The 19,415-nt window shown below is 46.2% G+C and overlaps 1 protein-coding gene across 5 annotated transcripts in view; it reads left to right on the top strand.

Annotated features, from left to right (window-relative positions):
- SNX29 (sorting nexin 29) overlaps positions 1-19,415 on the top strand; it is a 510,437-nt gene that overhangs the window by 39,832 nt on the left and 451,190 nt on the right. For 4 of the 5 annotated variants that reach the window (XR_012380443.1, XR_012380444.1, XM_025855499.2 and 1 more), the window contains one exon: positions 6,156-6,280. The exons of the other annotated variant lie outside the window; for it this stretch is intronic. Coding sequence is in view for 2 of the 4 variants with exons in the window: in XM_025855499.2 (XP_025711284.1) it covers positions 6,156-6,280 (125 nt within the window). In the remaining 2 variants the exon portion in view is untranslated. The remainder of the gene's footprint in view (positions 1-6,155; positions 6,281-19,415) is intronic. 5 annotated transcript variants of the gene reach the window in all.

Here is a 19,415-nt window from a genome sequence, read left to right as displayed (position 1 = left end):
GACCAGAGCCAAAGGCAGATGCTTAACGACTGAGCCACCCAGGTGCCCCCATAACTTTTAAATTGTATTTCTCCGCTTGTTGTAGCTCAAGGTAGCAATATTTCTGATTCTTGAGACATGAATACTACTTTAATACTTGTTTTGGAAATAAGCGGAGTTCAGAAAAGCATAAAGCCAAGAAAGACATCACCAGCAATTCTTTTACCAAGTGGCTCTTAATGTTTTCACATAATTCCCTTTAGGATTTTTTCTTTTTAGCATAGTTGAGAGTGTACTTAATATATAGTTTCGTATCCTGCTTATTTTTCATTTTATGTTACAAACTTGTAGGTTTGAGTTTTAAGGGCTAAACAGCGTTTGGTTATAAGCTGTGCTATGGTTTGTTGAGCCAGTTTCCCAAGTGTCAAATCTTTAGTGGTTTTTAACTTTCTGCAGGTGTAGATAATGTTGTTTTTAGTATCTTCGTTCCTAAATCTTTATCTAACTTATAGATTGCCATTGAGGATTGGTATCTGCTAGGAAAATTTATAGGTTGAAGGATGTGAACCTTTGGAAAATTTAATTTATTACACATAAATGTAGAGCATGGCCCATTGCAGATGGGTGCCTTGCTCTAGTACGGCTAGTGGTGATTGTGCTATGCTAAGTCTGAGATATGGCTGATGCTGTTAATTGGCTGATTTTTATGGGTACAGTTGACTTCGTTCCAGGTAACATTGGAACTTTCCACATGAGGATAATCTGGTCCATTTTCATGATGTACTTGGTTTTCCCCAAAAGGTTCCTGTAACATAGTGAAAGGAGCACTTGGAAATATGCCCTCTTTCATAAGGTTAATTTGATGTCATTCGTAAAAATGCAGCTTTTATTGCTGCTCCTGTCAGTTATTCTAACATTTGCCATAAAAAGGTACAGGATTCTTAAGAATCTTATTACAGATTAATGTGGCAGGATAAGGAGTCTTGAAATATAGGTCAAAACTCAGGAAAACCAATGTTTGCAGAATTTCAGCAGTAAACTAGTTAAGCTCACACGGTGTCCAGCTCTGCTGGTGTTGGTAGTTCTAAATTCAGCAGGAGTAAGGTATTTAATTTTCCATTCCTTCATTTCTTTATCAGGCTTTACTGAGCACCTTGAGAGCAGTTTTCTTTTAAAGATTTATTTATTAGAGAGAGGGAGAGAGCACATGTGCGAGATTGAGTTTGGTGGGGAGGGGTGGAAGGAGAGGGAGAGAGAATCTCAAGCAGATTCCCTGCTGAGCGTGGACCACAGCGTGGGACTTAATCTCAGACCCTGAGATCACCACCCGATTGGAAACCAAGAGTTGGATGCTTAACTGACTCTGCCACTCAGGTACCCCAGTTTTTTAAATTTTTTATTTTTAACAGCTTTATTGAAGTCTAATTTACATACCATAAAAACCTACCTCTTGTAAGTGTACAATGCAGTGATTTTTAAAATTTATTTATTTATTTATTTATTTAATATATAGAGAGGGTGCACACAGTGGGGTGGGGAAGAGTCTTAAGCAGACTCTGCAGTGAGGGTGGAGCCCGATGTGGGGCTCGATTTCACCACCCTGAGATCACCACCTGAGTGGAAACCAAGAGTCATTTGCCTAACCAACTGTGCCACCCAGGCGCCCCCTGCAGTGATTTTTTTAAAGTAAATTTAGAGAGTTGTACAAACATTAGCACACCCAGTTTTAGAACATTTTCATTATGTCTATTTTCAATTGTTCCAGTTTATAATTAATCCCCAGTTCCAGCCTTAGGCAACCACTAATTGACTTGGTTTCTAAATATTTACCTTTCCTCAACATTTCATGGAATCCTGTAACGTGTGGCTTTTTGGGTCTGACTTCTTTCTGTTAGCATAATAGTTTCAAGGCTCATCTCTGTTGTGGTGTGTTGTCAGTACTTCAGTTCTTGGTACTGCTGAGTAGTATTCCATTGTCTCGAGATACCACATTTTATTTATACATTCATCTGGTCAACAGTTGTATGCATAAAAACTTGAAGTGATTTTCTTGGCTGGTGCTTTTATTTATTTAAAAACTTTTTAAAAAAGGATTTTATTTATTTATTTGCCAGAGAAAGAGAGCACAAGCAGGGGGGAGCGGCAGGCAGAGGGAGAAGCAGGCTCCCCGCTGAGTGAGGAGCCCAATGAGGGGCTCGATCCCAGGATCCCCGGATCATGACCTGAGCAGAAGGCAGATGTTTGACTGACTGAGCCACGCAGGCGTCCCTTGACTCGTGCTTTAAAAAAAAAATGAAAACATTCGCTGTTACGTTCCCCTACTTAATTACAAACGTGCCCAGTTCATTGACTCAGAGTAGAAGTTAGCTGTGATGAAACGCCATGGAGGTAGCTGACCCACCACGGTGATGCCCCAATGCATCTCGCAGAGAGCATTCTGGGAAATAGGAGAGACCGAGCTGAGGAAATAAAGAGCCCCATAGCACAGGTACTCCTTTCATTTAGTAGGAATGATCATATAAGTGAGTAGAGATGAGAAGAAATGGAAACCTTAGGGTGACAAGGTTATAAATCAGTGCCTAGTGTGCCTGTGGCTACACAAGTGTGTTCTGCTTGATTCACTAGTCCTAACTGACCTGGGTTCGGATTACAGATTATATAAGATCTCCTGAGATGCATCTCTCTCCTAAATGTCCATCAAGCCTGTATTCCGAATGCCCCCAGGGGAGGGACTGTTTTGGTCGTCATTACCACAGTAGCCAGGCATTGTGCTAGGTGCTGGGACAACAAAGATGAATGAGGTACAATCCCTGGTGTGGGAGTTCAGGTCAGCATGAGGAGGCATCTCTAAAGCAGATCATTAACAGAGAGGTTGGTCAAGGGTTGCAGTAGAAAGAAGTTGAGAATGAGGAAGCACTCAGGAAGGCTTCCTGGTGGAGGGTACCCTCGAGCTAAGTCTTGAATGACCAGTAGGTATAAGCTCAGGTCCATTGGGGAAGTGAAAAGGGGACATGGGAAGGGTGATAAATAGCATGGCCTTTGGCAAGGTAGTCATCAAAATGAATTAATTATAGGATTAGTACTCTCCCTGAGTTTTCTGCTGTGTTGGGTTGGTTGTGACCTGTCTGCATCTAGAAGGTAATACTGATGATGTAACCCAAACCTTGGGGACTGGTTTTGTGCTGTTCACCTGCATTCCATTCCCTTTAGTGGCTAGATATTATCTAGAGCTGGCAGGGCAGCCCCTGACTTGTGCATTAGAGAGCCAAGTAAACTAACAGAGATTGTTGATTCAATTATTACATTTGCAGATGATTTGTTTAAAGATACAGGATGCGCTTTATTTTTTTTAAGTATTTTTATTTTTATTATTTAAAAAAAGATTTTATTTATTTGAAAGAGAGAGAGAGAGAGCATGAGCAGGGAGGAGGGGAAGAGGGGGAGAGGGAGAGGGAGAAGCAGATTCTCCATTGAGCAGGGAGCCCAATTTGGCACTTGATCTCAGGACCCTGGGACCACGACCTGAGCCGAAGGCAGACGTTTAACTGACTGAACCACCCAGGTGCCTCCAGGCTGTGGTTTATTATGTAGAACTCTAAACACAGCCCGGGGTTTTTGTTTTTTGCCTTGAGATAGGGCTTTGGTTGGGCTCCATTTTGCCATTCCTGTTTTGGTTCCTGGAATTTAGATGGTTTTGTTGGGTGTTCCAGTTTTCAGGAAGCCCTGAAATGTGGGCCTGCATGGATTTGTAGAGATACTAGCATATGCACATCTCATATTCAAGAGTGACATCTGCCTAGGAAAGAGGGTTGTTTCAATGTGGGGGGAGTATTCTGGGACTCATGGCTCAAGATTAATTACTTCCCTGAAAAAGCAATTATGGAGCATGCACCGTGTACCAGACACTGAGCTAGGTGCAGGGGAGCCAAAGTGGGAGCTGGAAACCAAATAGTGTTGTTGAGGACAGGTGTTAGATTTGGGCTAATTAGGCTTCCTTCCTGTGGAGGGCCAGCTTTGATCTTTGACAGTGGTTGCCTAGAATGCTGGGATGGATTAGTGATGTCTGTCATGAGCACAGAATGGAGAGTAAATGCAAGTGCTGTATATTTGCTGACACTGTTAGGGTTTTCTGGTGTAGATGGATGACTTGAGTAAAGGAGGGGTGTAGGAGAGAGAGGACATTTGTCTCAGAATAAGTATGTTTGCCTTGGTATGGGGTGTATCTGGAATCTACTTTGGATCAGTTTGGGATTGGGTCGGGCTGGAGTACAGATGTTGTTAATTATGTAGTCTTATAATGCTGCTTATTATGTACTCATGTACTGTCTCTTAAATGTCTTTAGCCTGTTTCTTCAGGTGTAAAATGGAGATAATACCTGCCTCACCTGTATATAGTAATGTTGATGGGAGGAGCTAAAGAAATAATGGGTATGAAAATATTTTACCGCCCACAGAGCAATAAGCCCTTGGAGTATTATTACTGCAGGTGTGGAAAGGAGTGGAACCGGAAATGCCTGAAGTTAGGCAAGGTTGAGCCAGATGGTGATGGCCTCAGGATCTTTGCACTGGGTCCCTCTGCCTAGTCTGCTGTGTCTGTCACATCCTGGTCATAACTCTAAGGTTACCTCCATTCAGGCCCCAGAATCTAAACGTGTTCCTGCTGTTTCTTCACCTACCACCTCATCTGGTTTTCCTTTCTTCAGAGTTCCTATCAACTGAAATGGTCTGGTTAGCATCTTTGTGTATCTCCCTCTGCTAAAACCGTGCAGTTTTGGTGAGGCAGAGACTGTGCTATCTCTGTATCCTCAGAGCCTAGATCAGTAGTGCCTGGTATATAGGAGGAGTTCAGGATTTATTATTATTTTTTAAGGGGAGGGGGATGGGAGAGTGCTAGCGTGAGTAGGGTGGGGGAGGGCCAGAGGGGGAGGGAGAGAATTTTCAGCAGATTCCACACTCATTGTGGAGTCTGATGTGGAGCTTGAGCTCACGACCCTGAGGTCATGACCTGAGCCTAAATCAAGAGTTGGACGCTTAATCAACTGAGCCATAGAGGCGCTCCAGTGTCATGGAATTTTTTGGTTAACTTTTCCTTAAGACTCTTTCTATAACAGTTTTAGGTTCACAGTAAAAATGAGAGGGCCTCCTGGGGTTTTTAATTATAACTGTGGTATGTATTACATAGGAGTTCATGGTGCTAAGTGGGTGCATAACAAGGCGCCCCAAGGATTTAACATAGGTTGCATGAGTGAATAGAAGGGCCTTAAAGTCCACAGACTCAATGGGCCTAGGTGCCCAGGAGCCCTGGGAGGACTGTAAGGAACAGAAGGTAGTATTGGGTGATGGGTATTAAGGAGGGCACGTGTTGTAATGAGCACTGGGTATTATACGCAACTAATGAATCATTGAACGCTACATCAAAAACTAATGATGAACTGTATGGTGGCTAACTTAACATAAAAAAAAAAGAATAGAAGGTAGTAGCTCTGACTTCATCTCTTTACCAGTATGTTCGTGATTTCTTTGGTTATTGAGAAATAAATTTAATTGAATCCCCAGTAGTAACTTAATGGAAAATTCATTCCATCAAGTCTGGATCTGACTTCACAATATAATCCCTTACAACCAAAAAAAAGAACAAGAATCAGAATTCATATTATTTTTTTTAGTGTATGTAACAGGCCATGAAATTGTACACTGTTTCCAATTTGGCAGGCTGGTGCATTCAATCTCTTGAAAGATAATCTAGTTCCTTAAACTACACGTGATATGAATTAGAGTTGGACTTTGTGAATTGAATACAATTAGCCCACCCTTCCCCATGCCAGACTGATTTGTTTTTAAATTGGCTTTTATTTTTTTCTCCTCTGCTGGCTGGCACCAATTCCATTTTTCTTCCTTTCTTGTGAATTGTTCCTATTTCTTCAAGAGGCTGATGAATATGGTTAGACTGTGTGGGGCTTCCTGGAGGTATGTGAAATAACACAAATGGAGAGAGGTGTGCTGAGGGGCCCAAGTCAATTGCATGTCAATTGCCTGCCCATAAATCCAGGTGTCAGGTGTGTACCTCCCCTGAGGTTTAGAGCTGGTGACTCACCCCTTTCCCGGAGGGGCTGGGGCTGCCCTGGTTGTCTCTCTCCCTGTGCAGGTGGGCTGATGAATCACTGGTTCTCTTGCAGGGTAACCTGTCTGTGTGCCCAGTTTGAGGCCGTCCTGCAGCATGGCCTGAAGAGGAGCCGGGGATTAGCGTTAACGGCGGCTGCGATCAAACAGGCAGCAGGCTTCGCCAGCAAAACCGAAACAGGTACTGCTTGGCCTGATGCAGTGCAGAAGATGTGGTCTTTTCTGAAAAGTTTTTATTTATTTTTTAATAGCGGGCAAGGCAGGCATTGTGTGGGACTGGGATGGGGGCAGCCTGATGGTGCAGAAATCCACATGTGAGGATGTCTTACCTGTAGTCAGTAATGGTGTTGTTCTTTGCAGAATCCTCAGAGCCACATGTTGCAATCTCTGGGGGCTCAGGGTCCTGTAGCCAAGGAACTTATGTCACCAGGTGCCATGGCAATTGCTGGGAAATCGATGATGTGTTTTAGTTTTGTGCATGGGGATAGCATGACATTTTGTAATTAAATCTGTCTTCAACACCAGCAACAAAAACAACAGAATCAGTAGGTCTCTGAGCTTACAGCTCTGCTACCATCCATTTTAGTTTTGTCCAAGTAGTGTGCCGTGCTCCTGTGTGTCTGGATGACAGGGATAATGCTAACAATCACTACTAACACACGGGAGCACTTTGTACAAGGCTGGAACTTCATTAGTCTTTTATATAAATTAACTCATTCAGTTTTTATGACAGCCTTGTGAGTGGTAGGGACCTTTATTTTCTCCACTGTACAGATGAAGAAACTGTTTAAAGTGATTTGCTTTGGATCTGGACCTAAAAGTGTATCATGTTGTATAAAAAATGTTCTATGTCTTTCTTCCCCAACTTTTTTTTTTTTTTTTGAGAAAGTGAGGGTGTGTGTGAGTAGGGGGGTTGGGTTGGGGGCAGAAGGGCCGAGGGAGAAAGAATCTCAAGCAGGCTCCATGCCCAGTGCAGAGCCCGACGTGGGGCTCCATCTCATGACCCTGAGATCATGACTTGAGCCAAAACCAAGAGTTGGACGCGTAACTGACTGAGCCCCCCAGGCGCCCCTCTTCCTCAGCATTTTATTTTATATTATTTTATTTTTTAAAGATTTTATTTATTTATTTGACAGAGAGAGACATAGCAAGAGAGGGAACACAAGCAGGGGGAGTAGGAGAGGGAGAAGCAGGCTTCCCCACGGAGCAGGGAGCCTGATGTGGGGCTCGATCCCAGGACCCTGGGATCACGACCTGAGCCGAAGGCAGACGCTTAATGACTGAGCCACCCAGGTGCCCCTCTTCCTCAGCATTTTATTTTTTTTAATTTTATTTATTTATTTGAGAGAGAGAGAGAGAGAGAGCACATGAGAGGGGGGAGGGTCAGAGGGAGAAGCAGACTCCCCGCTGAGCAGGGAGCCCGATGTGGGACACCATCCCGGGACTCCAGGATCATGACCTGAGCCGAAGGCAGTCGCCCAACCAACTGAGCCACCCAGGCACCCCTTCCTCAGCATTTTAAAGAGCAGCTTCTTTCAGACCCTGCTTGTGGCTGCCCTGAATTCCTGAATCTCGTTACTGTGACGACCTCCGTGTCCCTGCTGGTGCCCCTGTTTCCCAGCTGACCATCCGCCCTCGCCGTGTCTGGCGGAGGTATCTGTTGGGAATTCTCTGCCAAACATTCCCTTTGCCTCCCCTGCTCCCTTGTGTTGTGCATCTCCCTTCCTTTTGCTCTTAGCCCTTCAATGAATCTTCACTTGCTGTCATTCATCTCACCAGTTGCCCATTTTCATAAGTGAATGGGGTTCCCGTTGAGGTCAGGAGACAGCTGCAAGAGGGATTCCTGTCACTGGTTGATTTTTCTTCTGTGCTCCTGGGTCCCTCCCTTAAAAGTCAGGGACATAGAGGGCCAGGTCAAAGAGGAGCCGCCTTGCAGGGTCTCAGTCCCCGTGGAAACTACTGCCTACTGTCTTGGTCACCTGGGCTGTCAGCCTCTGTGGTCTCGGCGGTGTCTCCTGGCCTCTGCTTGGGGGTGGCTCAGTGCTGTGGGCTGGTTGATGAGCTGCTTGAGGACGTAACTTTGCCCAGAGTTCTCCTCGGTGTGATGGGCCCTTGTATTTCTTCTTGTTTCCATTTTCCCTGGCTCTGCAGTAGCTACCTGAGAGAAACGGGTGTGGAGGAGACCACTAGGCTCTGGGTCAGCTTCCATGCCATGAGGGCAGCTGCTAACATGGCAGAGGCAACCTTGGCTTTGGAGTCAGACCGTGTGTGTCAGTCTGGAATGACTCTGCGGAAGCATCCCTCTGAGCCTTAGTTGTTTTCACCTGTGAGGGCCATCTTCTCGTCTGCCTGGGGAGTTGTCTGGAGGTTTCAGTGAGAATCAGCTGCTTTGGTTCATAGAACCTAATAAACATTTAACCAGTTACCCTCCTCTCCCTAACGCCCTTCATTTTATTTATGTATTTATTTTTCAAAAGACTTTATTTGTCAGAGAGCGTGTGCACAAGCAGGGGGCGTGGCAGGCACAGGGAGAAGCAGACACTCTGCCCAGCAGGGAGCCTGACTCGGGACTCGATCCCAGGACTCTGGGATCATGATCTGAGCCAAAGGCAGGCGCTTAACCGACTGAGCCACCCAGGTTCTCCCCCAGCACCCTTTAAACTTGTAACCATTTCTTCCCTCTCATCCTCACTTGGACTCTGAGCCTTGGCCATGCAGAATAGCTCTTTCTGTTCCCATCTGGACTAGAATTCTTGTCTTTTTGTCACTTGGGCCTGGTAATCTGAGGAGCACCAGCACGTTTGTGAGGCACCGCCTGAGTTCCCATTCTTGCCCCTTCACTGGCTCTTAGCTCGATTTCTGCACCCGCATCCCGAAAAGAGACTGACCGGCATGCAGAGTCGCTGCTTTGTTTTCTGCTGCGGAGGAGGTTCTGGGCGGCCTTCTTGCCAATACGAAGCAGGGGAAAGGCCAGACCAGCTTAGCTCTCGAGGGGCTGCTGAGGGCCCTGTCAATCTTGCCTGCGGTGCAGTTAACCATTCATTGGTGCCGGATGGTCCGTGGCTAATTAAAATCTCTTTCCCACTGGGCGCCTGGGTGGCTCAGTTGGTTGAGCAACTGCCTTCGGCTCAGGTCATGATCCTGGAGTCCCGGGATCGAGTCCTTGCTCAGCGGGGAGTCTGCTTCTCCCTCTGACCCTCTTCCCTCTCGTGCTCGCTCTCTCTCTCTCATTCTCTCTCTCTCAAATAAATAAATAAATAAAATCTTAAAAAAATATTTAAAAAATAAAATCTCTTTCCCGCTGTTGAATGTTTGAATAAAAACCTCATATGGGGAGGGGCACATGTGGGTTTTCAACTGCTAGGAGTCGGGAAAGATCGAATCGGTGGCTGCTTCGTTGCTCTTGAAGCCATCGAAATGACCGTGGCAGGCAGAATGGAGAAAATGAAATCTAAAGAGGAGGCCTGCATGGAAATGAGCATCCCTGTGCTTCCTTGTCCTGCTGGCTGCTGGCCTGGCCCTTTCTGTGGCTTAGCACTTGATACTAGGCCCTAGAGTTGGGCGACTGGGTTGAAATCTGTGCTCTGGGATTCGTCACACATGAGCTCTCTGGGACATCCCCTCTCTGAGCTTCCGTTTCCTCAGGTGTAAAATAAGGCCATGCACAGGACCGGCCTCACAGTGTTGTGCTGGGGGCTCCAGGAGGAAGTGCCTGCAGAGCCCAGGCCTCGGTACAGAGCTCCTGGAGCTGGTGCTTGATAACATGGCAGCAGCTGGGGCGCCTGGGTGGCTCAGTCGGGTAAGCGTCCGTCTTCGGCTCAGGTCATGATCCCAAGGTCCTGGGATCAAGCCCCGCATCAGGCTCCCTGCTCAGTGGGGAGTCTGCTCCCTCTCCCTCTGCCCCTCTTCTGCTCATACTCTCTCTCTCTCAAATAAATAAATAAAATCTTAAACATGGCAGCGACTGTCCACGCTGGGTGACAATGTGCTTATTGTTTGGATGATGCCATTGAGGCCCAAATAAGTTCATAAATTGTTCAAGTACCCATAGCTAGTATACGGCAGAGCTGAGGATTCCAGCCCAGGTCAGACTGATGTCAAATTCCTGGCTCTTCTCTGCGCCCTCCTCCTCCGGCAGTGGCCCGATGCCCACTGCTGCTGCTTTGTAGACCACTCTTGCTCAATTAGCTAATTGGAAGGGACAGGAGACGGTAAGTAATGGTGAATTAATCCACAGGGCTGTTGCACTAGCTCTGTTTACAGATGGGAAGCATTACCTTTTGAAGACAGAAGAGCTGAATCAAAGTAATGACTGAGCAGAATGAGTGTTGAAATTCATGCTACAATAGATAATACTGAGTCCGCGGGGGCAGGACTGCTGTTGGTCATCGGGGGTTAGGGTGCATGCAGGACTAAGTCTGGAAACTGGTAACCCTTGTATGGTGTGCTTAAAAAAATGTTCTTAAAAAGTCGTCCACATTTATAAATTATGATATTTCATGTTGAAATATGGATTTTTAGCTTTGGTTCACCTTGAGGCTCTGTGGCTCTGGGCCCACATTCACTGCTGTGGTTGGAGCCACGCCCCCTGCCATCTGTAGGGAGGCCCAGTGCTCTGGTTCTCCACGCTCTGCTCCTCTCCCTCTTGTCCTTGACAGTTGAGACGCGTGGTGTTGTCATTTATTGTCCCGCTGTTGTTATTCATGTTGTTCATGTCTGAAATTTAGCAGTTTTCAAGCATAAACACCTCTCAGATGATAAGCCTTTGAAGTCAGTTTCCAGAGTGTGGACATTGTTGTCATTTTTGTCCAGTTTTATAGTTGCTTTCTGGGGAGAGGATTTGTTAGCTTCCTACTTGGCTATAGCCAGAAGTCCCTTGTTTTTGTTTTGTTTTGTTTTTGTTTTTGTCTTGATTTTGAATCCATCCTTGTCTTTGGCATGTGCTTGGTAGTTTCTACTGAGTGTTATGTATGAAGAGTTGGGTGAAACTTGTGATGATCTATCTTTCTTCAGAGGGGAGTCACTCTTGCTGCTCAGGCAAGTAGGATAGAGGAAGATCAATTTACTCCCATCAACGATTGAGCATGTCATGCCTGGGCTTCAGCATTTGCAAAGGCTGATGTATTTCTGCTTGTGCCTTCTTGCTAGGACATAGTTACTTGGGGTTTCCAACGTGTATTCATTTCCTAGAGCTGCCATAACAAATCTGCACACGCTGGGTGACTTAAAACAACAGGGAGAAATTTATTCTCTCACATTTCTAGAGGCCAGGAGTCCAAAATCTAGGTGTTGGCAGAGCTGACTCCTTCTGGAGGCTCTGAGGGAGAATGCATTCCCAGCTTCCAGTGGTTGTCAGCCGTCCTTGGTGCCCCTTGCTTATGGTGGCTTCACTCCAGTCTGGGCCTCTGTCTTCCCACAGCCTCTTCCCTCTGGGCCTCTGACTGTGTCCTCTCTTCAGAAGAACAACAGCCTTACTGGATTTCGGCCCACCCTCCTCCAGTATTACCTCAACTTAACTAATTACATCTGCAAAGAGCTTTTTCAAACAAAGTCACATTCTGTGGTTTCAGAGGGACATGAATTTTCGGGGGACGCTGTTCAATCCAGTGCATCCTGTTGACCAGTTTCCGTCCTCCTCCACTGGTTCTGAGCCTGAACTTTTTCCCTTTCAGACTTTATGGGAATTCTGAAAGCCCTGCTTAACTTCTCCTCAGAGGAACTCTATAGCTGGAAGAAGCCCCAAGGGCCAAGTAAGGCTCTGAATATAGGGCTTCTGTCTGTGGACTTGCCTTCTCTTGGGGGTCTGGGTTCTTTGTTCCTTGCCTTTGTAGTGCTCCCAGGTCCTCGGTTTTGTTTTAATAACTGTTTGAATAATTGCCTAGCTTTTTCGGTTGTTTTTTGTGGGAGAGGTGGTTTGATCTGGATTCATCCTCCAAAGCTGAGCATGGCCCCTTGAAGGCGCCCAGTGGCCACCTTTTCCTCTTGCTGCATTGCGGCCTGCGCATGGCTTGTCTATAAATCAGGTGCCCGGTGTTCCTTCTGTGATAAACTGTAGCTTGGGAGAGGGAGCTTGCAGGCAGATTTCTTCCCCTTTTGTGAGGTTTTTAGCCAGTGCATGCATCCATCCCCCATTCCCAGGTTGGCTTGTTTGTCTGTTTTTTTGTTTTGTCCCCCATTCCCAGGTTGGCTTGTTTGTCTGTTTTTTTGTTTTGTTTTGGTCTGTCTGTCTTTGTTTTTGGCTTAGAAGTCAGGTTTTGTTTGTTGGTTAGTTTATGTGTTTTTTGACTTGGGGAGTTTTGACCCAAACATCCCTGAGTTATGAAATGTTGGTAGCATGGACGTGATTACAAACAGGCTGCCAGCTCAGGTTTGTCCTGTCAGGCACTGTTGGCGGGCGTGGGTGTCCGTCCCCAGCTGAGATCCCCTTGAATAGATGGTGCCAACAGGTGGGGTATGCAGGACTCAAGAGAGGCTTGGGATGAGGTTATCCAGTGTGTCTCCTTTGGGATTCAAGCCCCAAAGGCGAGAGTTGGCCCTGTCCAGGGGAGCTGTTTCCTCTTCCTTGGATGAGTGGCTGGATTTATCTATGCACGTGATTGATTTGGTGGTGGTGAGAGATGGGAGTCTGCATTTCCAGAATCTGGTCCTGCAGTTTGTGTAACTTTCTCTTCTAGTTATGCAAGTTTGTGTGAATCATTACAGCAGGAGTTCGTTATTTCTTACCCAGTAGCTCTGTCCCTTCTTTCTTGCTGATAGAATTGATTTTGTTCAGATGGTGGGTCACCAGGAGCTTCAGGCCTGAAGCTAACTCCAGGGGGAGTGAGTCTAGAGCAGATCAGGCCAGCCATAATAATTATCAGCCTTCCAGTAGCTGTTTTCAGAATAGACACTAGATGAAATTCTGACCGAAGGGAAGGAAGAAGTCCGCAGAGGGCCTTCTGAGAAAATGTCTTGCTATTTGAATGGAGACATAAGAGAAGACTTATTTTATGGTGTTGGGTTGTTGTTGAAACGTTTGGAGCTGTGGCAATGATCCTGTGATTATGAAGGGGGACAAGTCTGAGGACAAAAGCCAGTACACCAAGGATGGCAGCTCAGAGAGATGGGAAGTACCTCGGTAGTGTCACCGAGCTTCTGAATTAACCACGTCTAGAGCTGCCCTATATCTGGACTGAATGTTGTTTGGGACAGTAAATTTCCTAATGTTGGAAGCCATCTTGAGTTGGATATCTGTTTACAGGCCTCCAGAAACAACCTAACTTACACAATAGAGGAAAGCAAGACAACTTTAATAGAAGTCAAGGCCTGTGGTTCAGAAATGAGAGGAAAGTCATGACTAGCCTGTTAATCTCGGAGACGACGCCTGCATGTTTTCCGCTCCTTTTTGATAATCTGGCTGACCACAGGCCTGGCTTCCTTGTCTGCTGATGACTTACACTGAGCAGCTCCCGTGAGCCAGGGGATTGGTTAGACCCTCCGTTCATTGTTCCATTTTATTTCTGAAATGACTGTGTGTAGTGAATGAGGGTGTCCTCGTTTTACAGATGAAGAAAATAAAGCTCAAAGAAATGAAATCATTTTCTTAATGCTCCAGACCTAATAATTGTGGCAGAGCCGGGTTTTTTTTTTTTTTTTTTAAAGATTTTATTTATTTATTTGACAGAGAGAGAGAGATAGCAAGAGCATGCACATGAGTAGGACGAGTGGGGAAGGGAGACGCAGGCTTCCCGCGGAGCAGGGAGCCCCACGCGGGGCTCAATCCCAGGACCCTGGGATCATGACCTGAGCCGAAGGCAGATGCATAACGACTGAGCCACCCAGGCGCCCCAAAGAGCCAGGGTTTTGATTTAGGTCTGCATGGTTGTGACTCGGAGGCTCCAACTTTTTTATTCACGATGGCATGTTGTTTCCAGGAAGAGGGCTCTCTGAAAGACCTGTTCCCCCCCCGCCCCCCCCCCTTGGAATCCATGAGTAAGTGAATCAAAAAAGATTTTAAGTTATGAGCACTTAGAGCAGAGGTCAGCAAACTGTGTCCCTATTTTTATAAATAAAGTTTTATTGGAACACAGCCACACGGGTTCACCTACTTACTATGCATGGCGGCTTTTAGGCAGTTGTGACTGAGACCATTTATCTTGTAAAGTCTGAAGTATCTAATATTTGGCCCTTTAGAGAAGAAGTTTGCTAATCCCTGTTTTCGAGAACAAAGGACAGGGGATTCCACTTTACCTTATCACACCATATTCACTTGTCTGTTGTCTGCATACCTCACTGGATGATAAGCTTTGGGACTGCAGGGCATTATGTCTGTCTTACTTCCTTTTGACTTTCCAGCTCCTGGCATAGCATCTGGAAATATATCAGTACTTCAATAAAAATATACTTATATTTCATGATTTCAATTGGCACAGTATCGTATTGCATGATTCCTGAGGTACCTTATACTGGGATCACTGCAGAGTGCTACAAAGGAAGTGATTAAGTTTGGAGGAAAAGAGCCAAGATTGATTTTTAAATTTACTAAAAATGAATTAAAAGTGACTGAGAGCTGCGTAGGCTTGGCTTGGAATTGGAGGATTTTACCGATGTTGGATGCCCAAAGCAGTCAATACAGAATGCAATGTGGAAAAATGAATTATTTTCGTTCTGCTGGAGAGAGGAGTTAGCGCCTGTCTTTGTTTGGGCTGCCGTAACAAAATACCACAGACTTAAGGAGCTCATAAACAGCACGTTCTGCATGGAGCACTGGGTGTTATATGCAAATAATGAATCATGGAACACTACATCGAAAACTAATGATGTAATGTATGGTGATTAGCAACATAATCATAAAAAAATAAAAACTAAAAACATGGAAATATGAAAAGTAAAAACAACAACAACAACAACAACAAAAACCAGCAGCAGTTTATCACGTTTCTGGAGGCTGGGAAAGTCCAAGATCAAGGCACCAATGTGGTTGAGTGAGGACCCTTTTCCTGTTTCATAGCCAGTGTCTTCTCACTGTGTCCTCACATGGTAGAAGGAGCAAGGGATCCCTCTGGAGCCGCTTTCGTAAGGACGTAATCCAGTTCCACGAAGATCCCACCTTCATGACCTAAAGGTCCTCCAAAAGGCCCCACCTCCTAATACCATCATCTTTAGGGGTTAGGATTTTAAGATAGGAATTTTGGAGGGACACGTTCAGACCGTAGCAGTGCCATTTCATGACCAAACCTGGTGACTTGATGTTCTTGTTAATGACTAATGGATCATCATGAGGTGATGTGTTGGCAGTCCATTACAAGGTCATAGGCTTGGTTCAGAACATACCAGAGACACACCTGCTGTTAATTGAGCTGTCTGTCCTGTAAAATTTAAGTGTCTTCCTTGTCTGTTCAGCAGCCCTTGGCACCAAGGACCCTCTGACGTTGAAACACTGTTTCCCCCTCTTCTGGTGGCCACAATGTCCTGGGATACTTGCTGTTTCTTTGTTCATCCTTCTTATGTATCATTTCTACACCCTCAGATATTAACTATCATTCACCTTCAGACTCTGCTGTTGCCTCTTGCTTCTATACATACACCTACTGTCTGAATTCCTAGGTGAAAATTGCTCTCCATGTGTTGATTACTTGAAGTTCTACCTGCAGCCCACATCACTCCCTGGGGCCCTTCCTCTTATGTGTCTCTATCTGGATGTACCGCAGGCTCGTCCCAGGTTCCAAGACTGAATCCTCCTCTCTAGCCCTGTTTGCTCCTGTGATCCTTCCTTAGCAAATGCCTCTGCCCTTCATCCAGCTTTCCTGGACAGCCCTCGGGCTTCCTCGCAGCCTCCTTGTCCTTCCCCTCTGCCCTGTTTTATCCTTCTGCCTTCCATCTCCATCCTCCCCAATCCACTCTGCACATCCTGCCAGTCTGGGGGTGGGGGTTCTTCAGTGACCAGCCTGTTCCCTGCCCCCTCCTTAAAGCTCTGTCATGGTTCTCTTTGGAGTTGAGACAGGGGATACACTCCTTGACACGGCTTCCATGGTCTGTCCCCTACCAGCTTTGTCTGTCTCTGCTCTTCCTCTAAACCCTACCCCACACCCAGGGCTAACAGGCAGCTGGCAGGTAAGACATTGCAATACTTATGTCCAGTTGATAAATAAGTCATGACCCGGGTCCTCTGAGTTCCCCTCCTGCCACACCCCCTGCCTGGGGAACCCCTGGGACCTCTTCATAAGTCAGCAACTAAAGTGTTAATGCTGGACACGCTGGGGGAGAAGGTCTTTAGTAGCCCTGTCTTTTCATTGCTCAGGGAGCAGTTTAGGTAGTTAAATCCTAAATGTTGAACAGCGTGCCTGGTTTCTATAGTCCTGAAGCTTTCAAGTCTGGAAGTGTTCTTTGTTCTTGCCCTTCTGCTGCCCTCCTTCCTCCAACCCTCATTCAGACACTAACTACTCAAACTTTTTTTCTCTCTTTAAAATTGTGGCAAAGTATACATAACGTAAAAATGACCATTTTAACCACTTTCAGGGTACACATTGGATAACCATCTCCACCACCCATCTCCCTGTGTTGAAAGTCCATCCGCATTAAACACTGCCTCCTCATTCTCCCTCCTCTCAGCCCCTGGCACCCGGACCATTCTCCTTTCAGTCTCTATGGTTTGTCTTGTTTAAGTACTTCACATAAGTCAGGCTTACTTATACTCCACATACCTAAGGCTTGTTTCCTTTGCCATAATATCTTCAAGCTTCACGCATTTGTAGTACATCAGAATTTCTTTCGTTTTTAAGACTGAGTGGTATTTCATTGTGTGTACACACACCCACACACCACTTTGTTTATCTCCTCATCTGTGGATGGACACCTGGGTTGCATCCATTTATTGACTGCTATAATCTGCATGAACACAGGCATAGAAATATCTAATCGAATCCCTGCTTTCAGTTCTTTTGGATAAGTACCTAGAAGTGGAATTGCTGGATCAGATGGTAATTCTATGTTTCACTTTCTGTAGCGGCTGCACCAGTGTACGTCCCCACCAGTAGCGCACGAGGGTTCCAAGTTCTCCACATCCTCGCCAACACTTGTTGTTATCATATATTTATTTTTTGATACTAGCCATTCAGATGTGAAGTGGTATCTCATTGTTTTGATTTGTTTTGATCTCTTCTCTCTTGAAATTTCAGATTTCATGAGCTCCTCACCCAGTGCAGCTGGCCTGTGTTCCTTCTCTAGGTGTCTCCTTTCTACCCCCCTACCCCCCAGCCCTCACTAGTCCTGAGTCCTTCTCTCATCAAACGAATTTATGGCACTTCCTGCTTTTCTTGACTGTCTCTCTTGATGGGGTCATGGTCAAGGACTGGGTTTATTCTCGCTCTTCCTTGTAGCTCCAGTGTATTGCAAGGTGCCTGGCCACCAAAAAGGACATTCAGAATAATGACTCCAGGACCCAGACTTGAGGACATGCTGCTCCTTGTCCCAGGAAGCCAGACCCCACCCTCTGCTGTCTGTTCGTCTTCTTTACAGTCAGCTGAAAGCAGGTGGTATTAATATACACCCAACTGTAAAATTAGAGAAACTGACTTCCTTGATCCTCATTGGGGATTTTTGAAAACGGTTGATTGCATTTAACTCAAAGCAGAATTTATATTTTGCTTCATTGGGTCACTTTGGGTAACAATTTCATTTCTGTAGAAAAGTATTTTTGGAGGAAGCTTCATGTGCCAGGAGAAGCCTGGGCCCATCCTTTTGCTTGAGAGGGGAAGTCCACTCCCCTACCCTCCCATCCTTGTATGGCTTTCAGTTCCTTCTTTTGTGTTTCTCTGTCGTCTTCATGAACTTGCAAATCAGCTGGTTCTGGTACTAGAGACCTTGGAAGGATGTTGGTGAAAGATTCAAAGAAAAGACTGAGTTCTATCCAGGGGTGGTGATAAGAATGTTTAACAGCTGGTTGGGAACTGCTGGCCTTAGGGAGAGGGTCAGAGCCAGAGTGCTATCCCCCATGGGCTAGGTGTTAATCTGTGAGTTCCTAGGTTATGGGGATGTCCGCAGGGTTCTGGGGAGGGTCCTTGACAGCTGGGGTGGCCGAGGGCTTGGACCAGTGGCTACTTACTAAGGGGCAGCAAACTGTCCCAGCATTTTAGGATCTCATATAGCCAGACTGTTGCCTCTTGGCCAAGGATGACTTCTGGCTGTTTTAAAGGTGTTTGATCCTAAGGTCTCGTAAATTAAAACTAGTAATTTTGGCCTCAGAGTTGTCAGTTTTTAGTCCATAATTATCTGGCCTGTTGGATTCATGGGTCCCTTGCTTAGTTCCTGTCAGCCTGAAAATGACTCTTCAGCAGAGGATGGGGTACATCCCTAAAAGGAAACAAGACACAAGCTTCTGAAGTCCTTTGTTTGGCACTGGAGAAGGTTCCCACTTTATAATAAAGGAGGTGCTGTAGACTCTTGTAGACCACCGGTGAATGCTAAGTGTGCCCAGGTCCTGGGATCGAGCCCCGCGTCGGGCTCCCTGCTTGGCGGGAAGCCTGCTTCTCCCTCTCCCACTCCTCCTACTTGTGTGCATGCTCTTGTAGACCGCCGGTGAATGCCAAGTGTGCTACGCTGAGTTGTTAAGAGCTCAGTGCCCCAACTTCAGGGCCAGGCAGATGACAGAAATGAGTGAGGCAGGCCCGCTAAAGGCACCTGGGTTGGTGGAGACTGTGAGTCACCTGGCTGCTGCAGGGCAGGCTGGGAAGCGTCTGGGGGTTCAGGAAGAAGAGAGATTTCGATGAGCAGTGGGGTGGGGGTTCACTCTTCTGCATAGAGTGGTCAGAGACTGTCTTTATGGGACTTTTGAATAGAGACCTTGGGGAAGGAGGGAAGTAGCCATACTGTTACCTGGGGAAGGAATCCTGTGCTGTTCAGCAAGTGGAAAAGCTTAGAGTCACTTGCCTCTGCTCTCACATTTATTCTCTGCCCTTGCCTGCAGACTGTTTCCCAGGCTCCCTTGCCCACTGTCCTCCCGCTTAGCCAGAGGAAGGTGGGAGGAGGAGGGAGGCTGGAGCATTTCCTCCCAGCTCCAGGGGGCATGTCTAGCAGTGCTGTGCTTTCTCTGTGGTCCGTGGACGGTCCACGTAGCCTGCAGGTCAGGCCGCGGTCTTCTTGTTTCACTGTTCTCCTTGGTGCCCCTGCCACAGGCTGGCTGTTGCCTGGTGAGTCTGTATGTAGGAGTGGAATTGCTGGATCGTATGCTAATTCTGTGTTTACCTTTTTGAGGAACCACGGAAGTATTGTCAACAGTGACTGTACCGTTTTACAGTGATACTTTTTTTTTTTTTGAGTAGAGATGGAATTGCCTTTAT

This window comes from Callorhinus ursinus, unplaced genomic scaffold (genome assembly GCF_003265705.2).
Source record: "Callorhinus ursinus isolate GAN/ISIS: 27379988/994484 unplaced genomic scaffold, GSC_fseal_2.0 scaffold13, whole genome shotgun sequence".
NCBI classification, from domain to species: Eukaryota; Metazoa; Chordata; class Mammalia; order Carnivora; family Otariidae; genus Callorhinus; species Callorhinus ursinus.
Note: the sequence above shows the minus strand (reverse complement) of the source record. Positions and strands in the feature narration are given on the sequence as shown.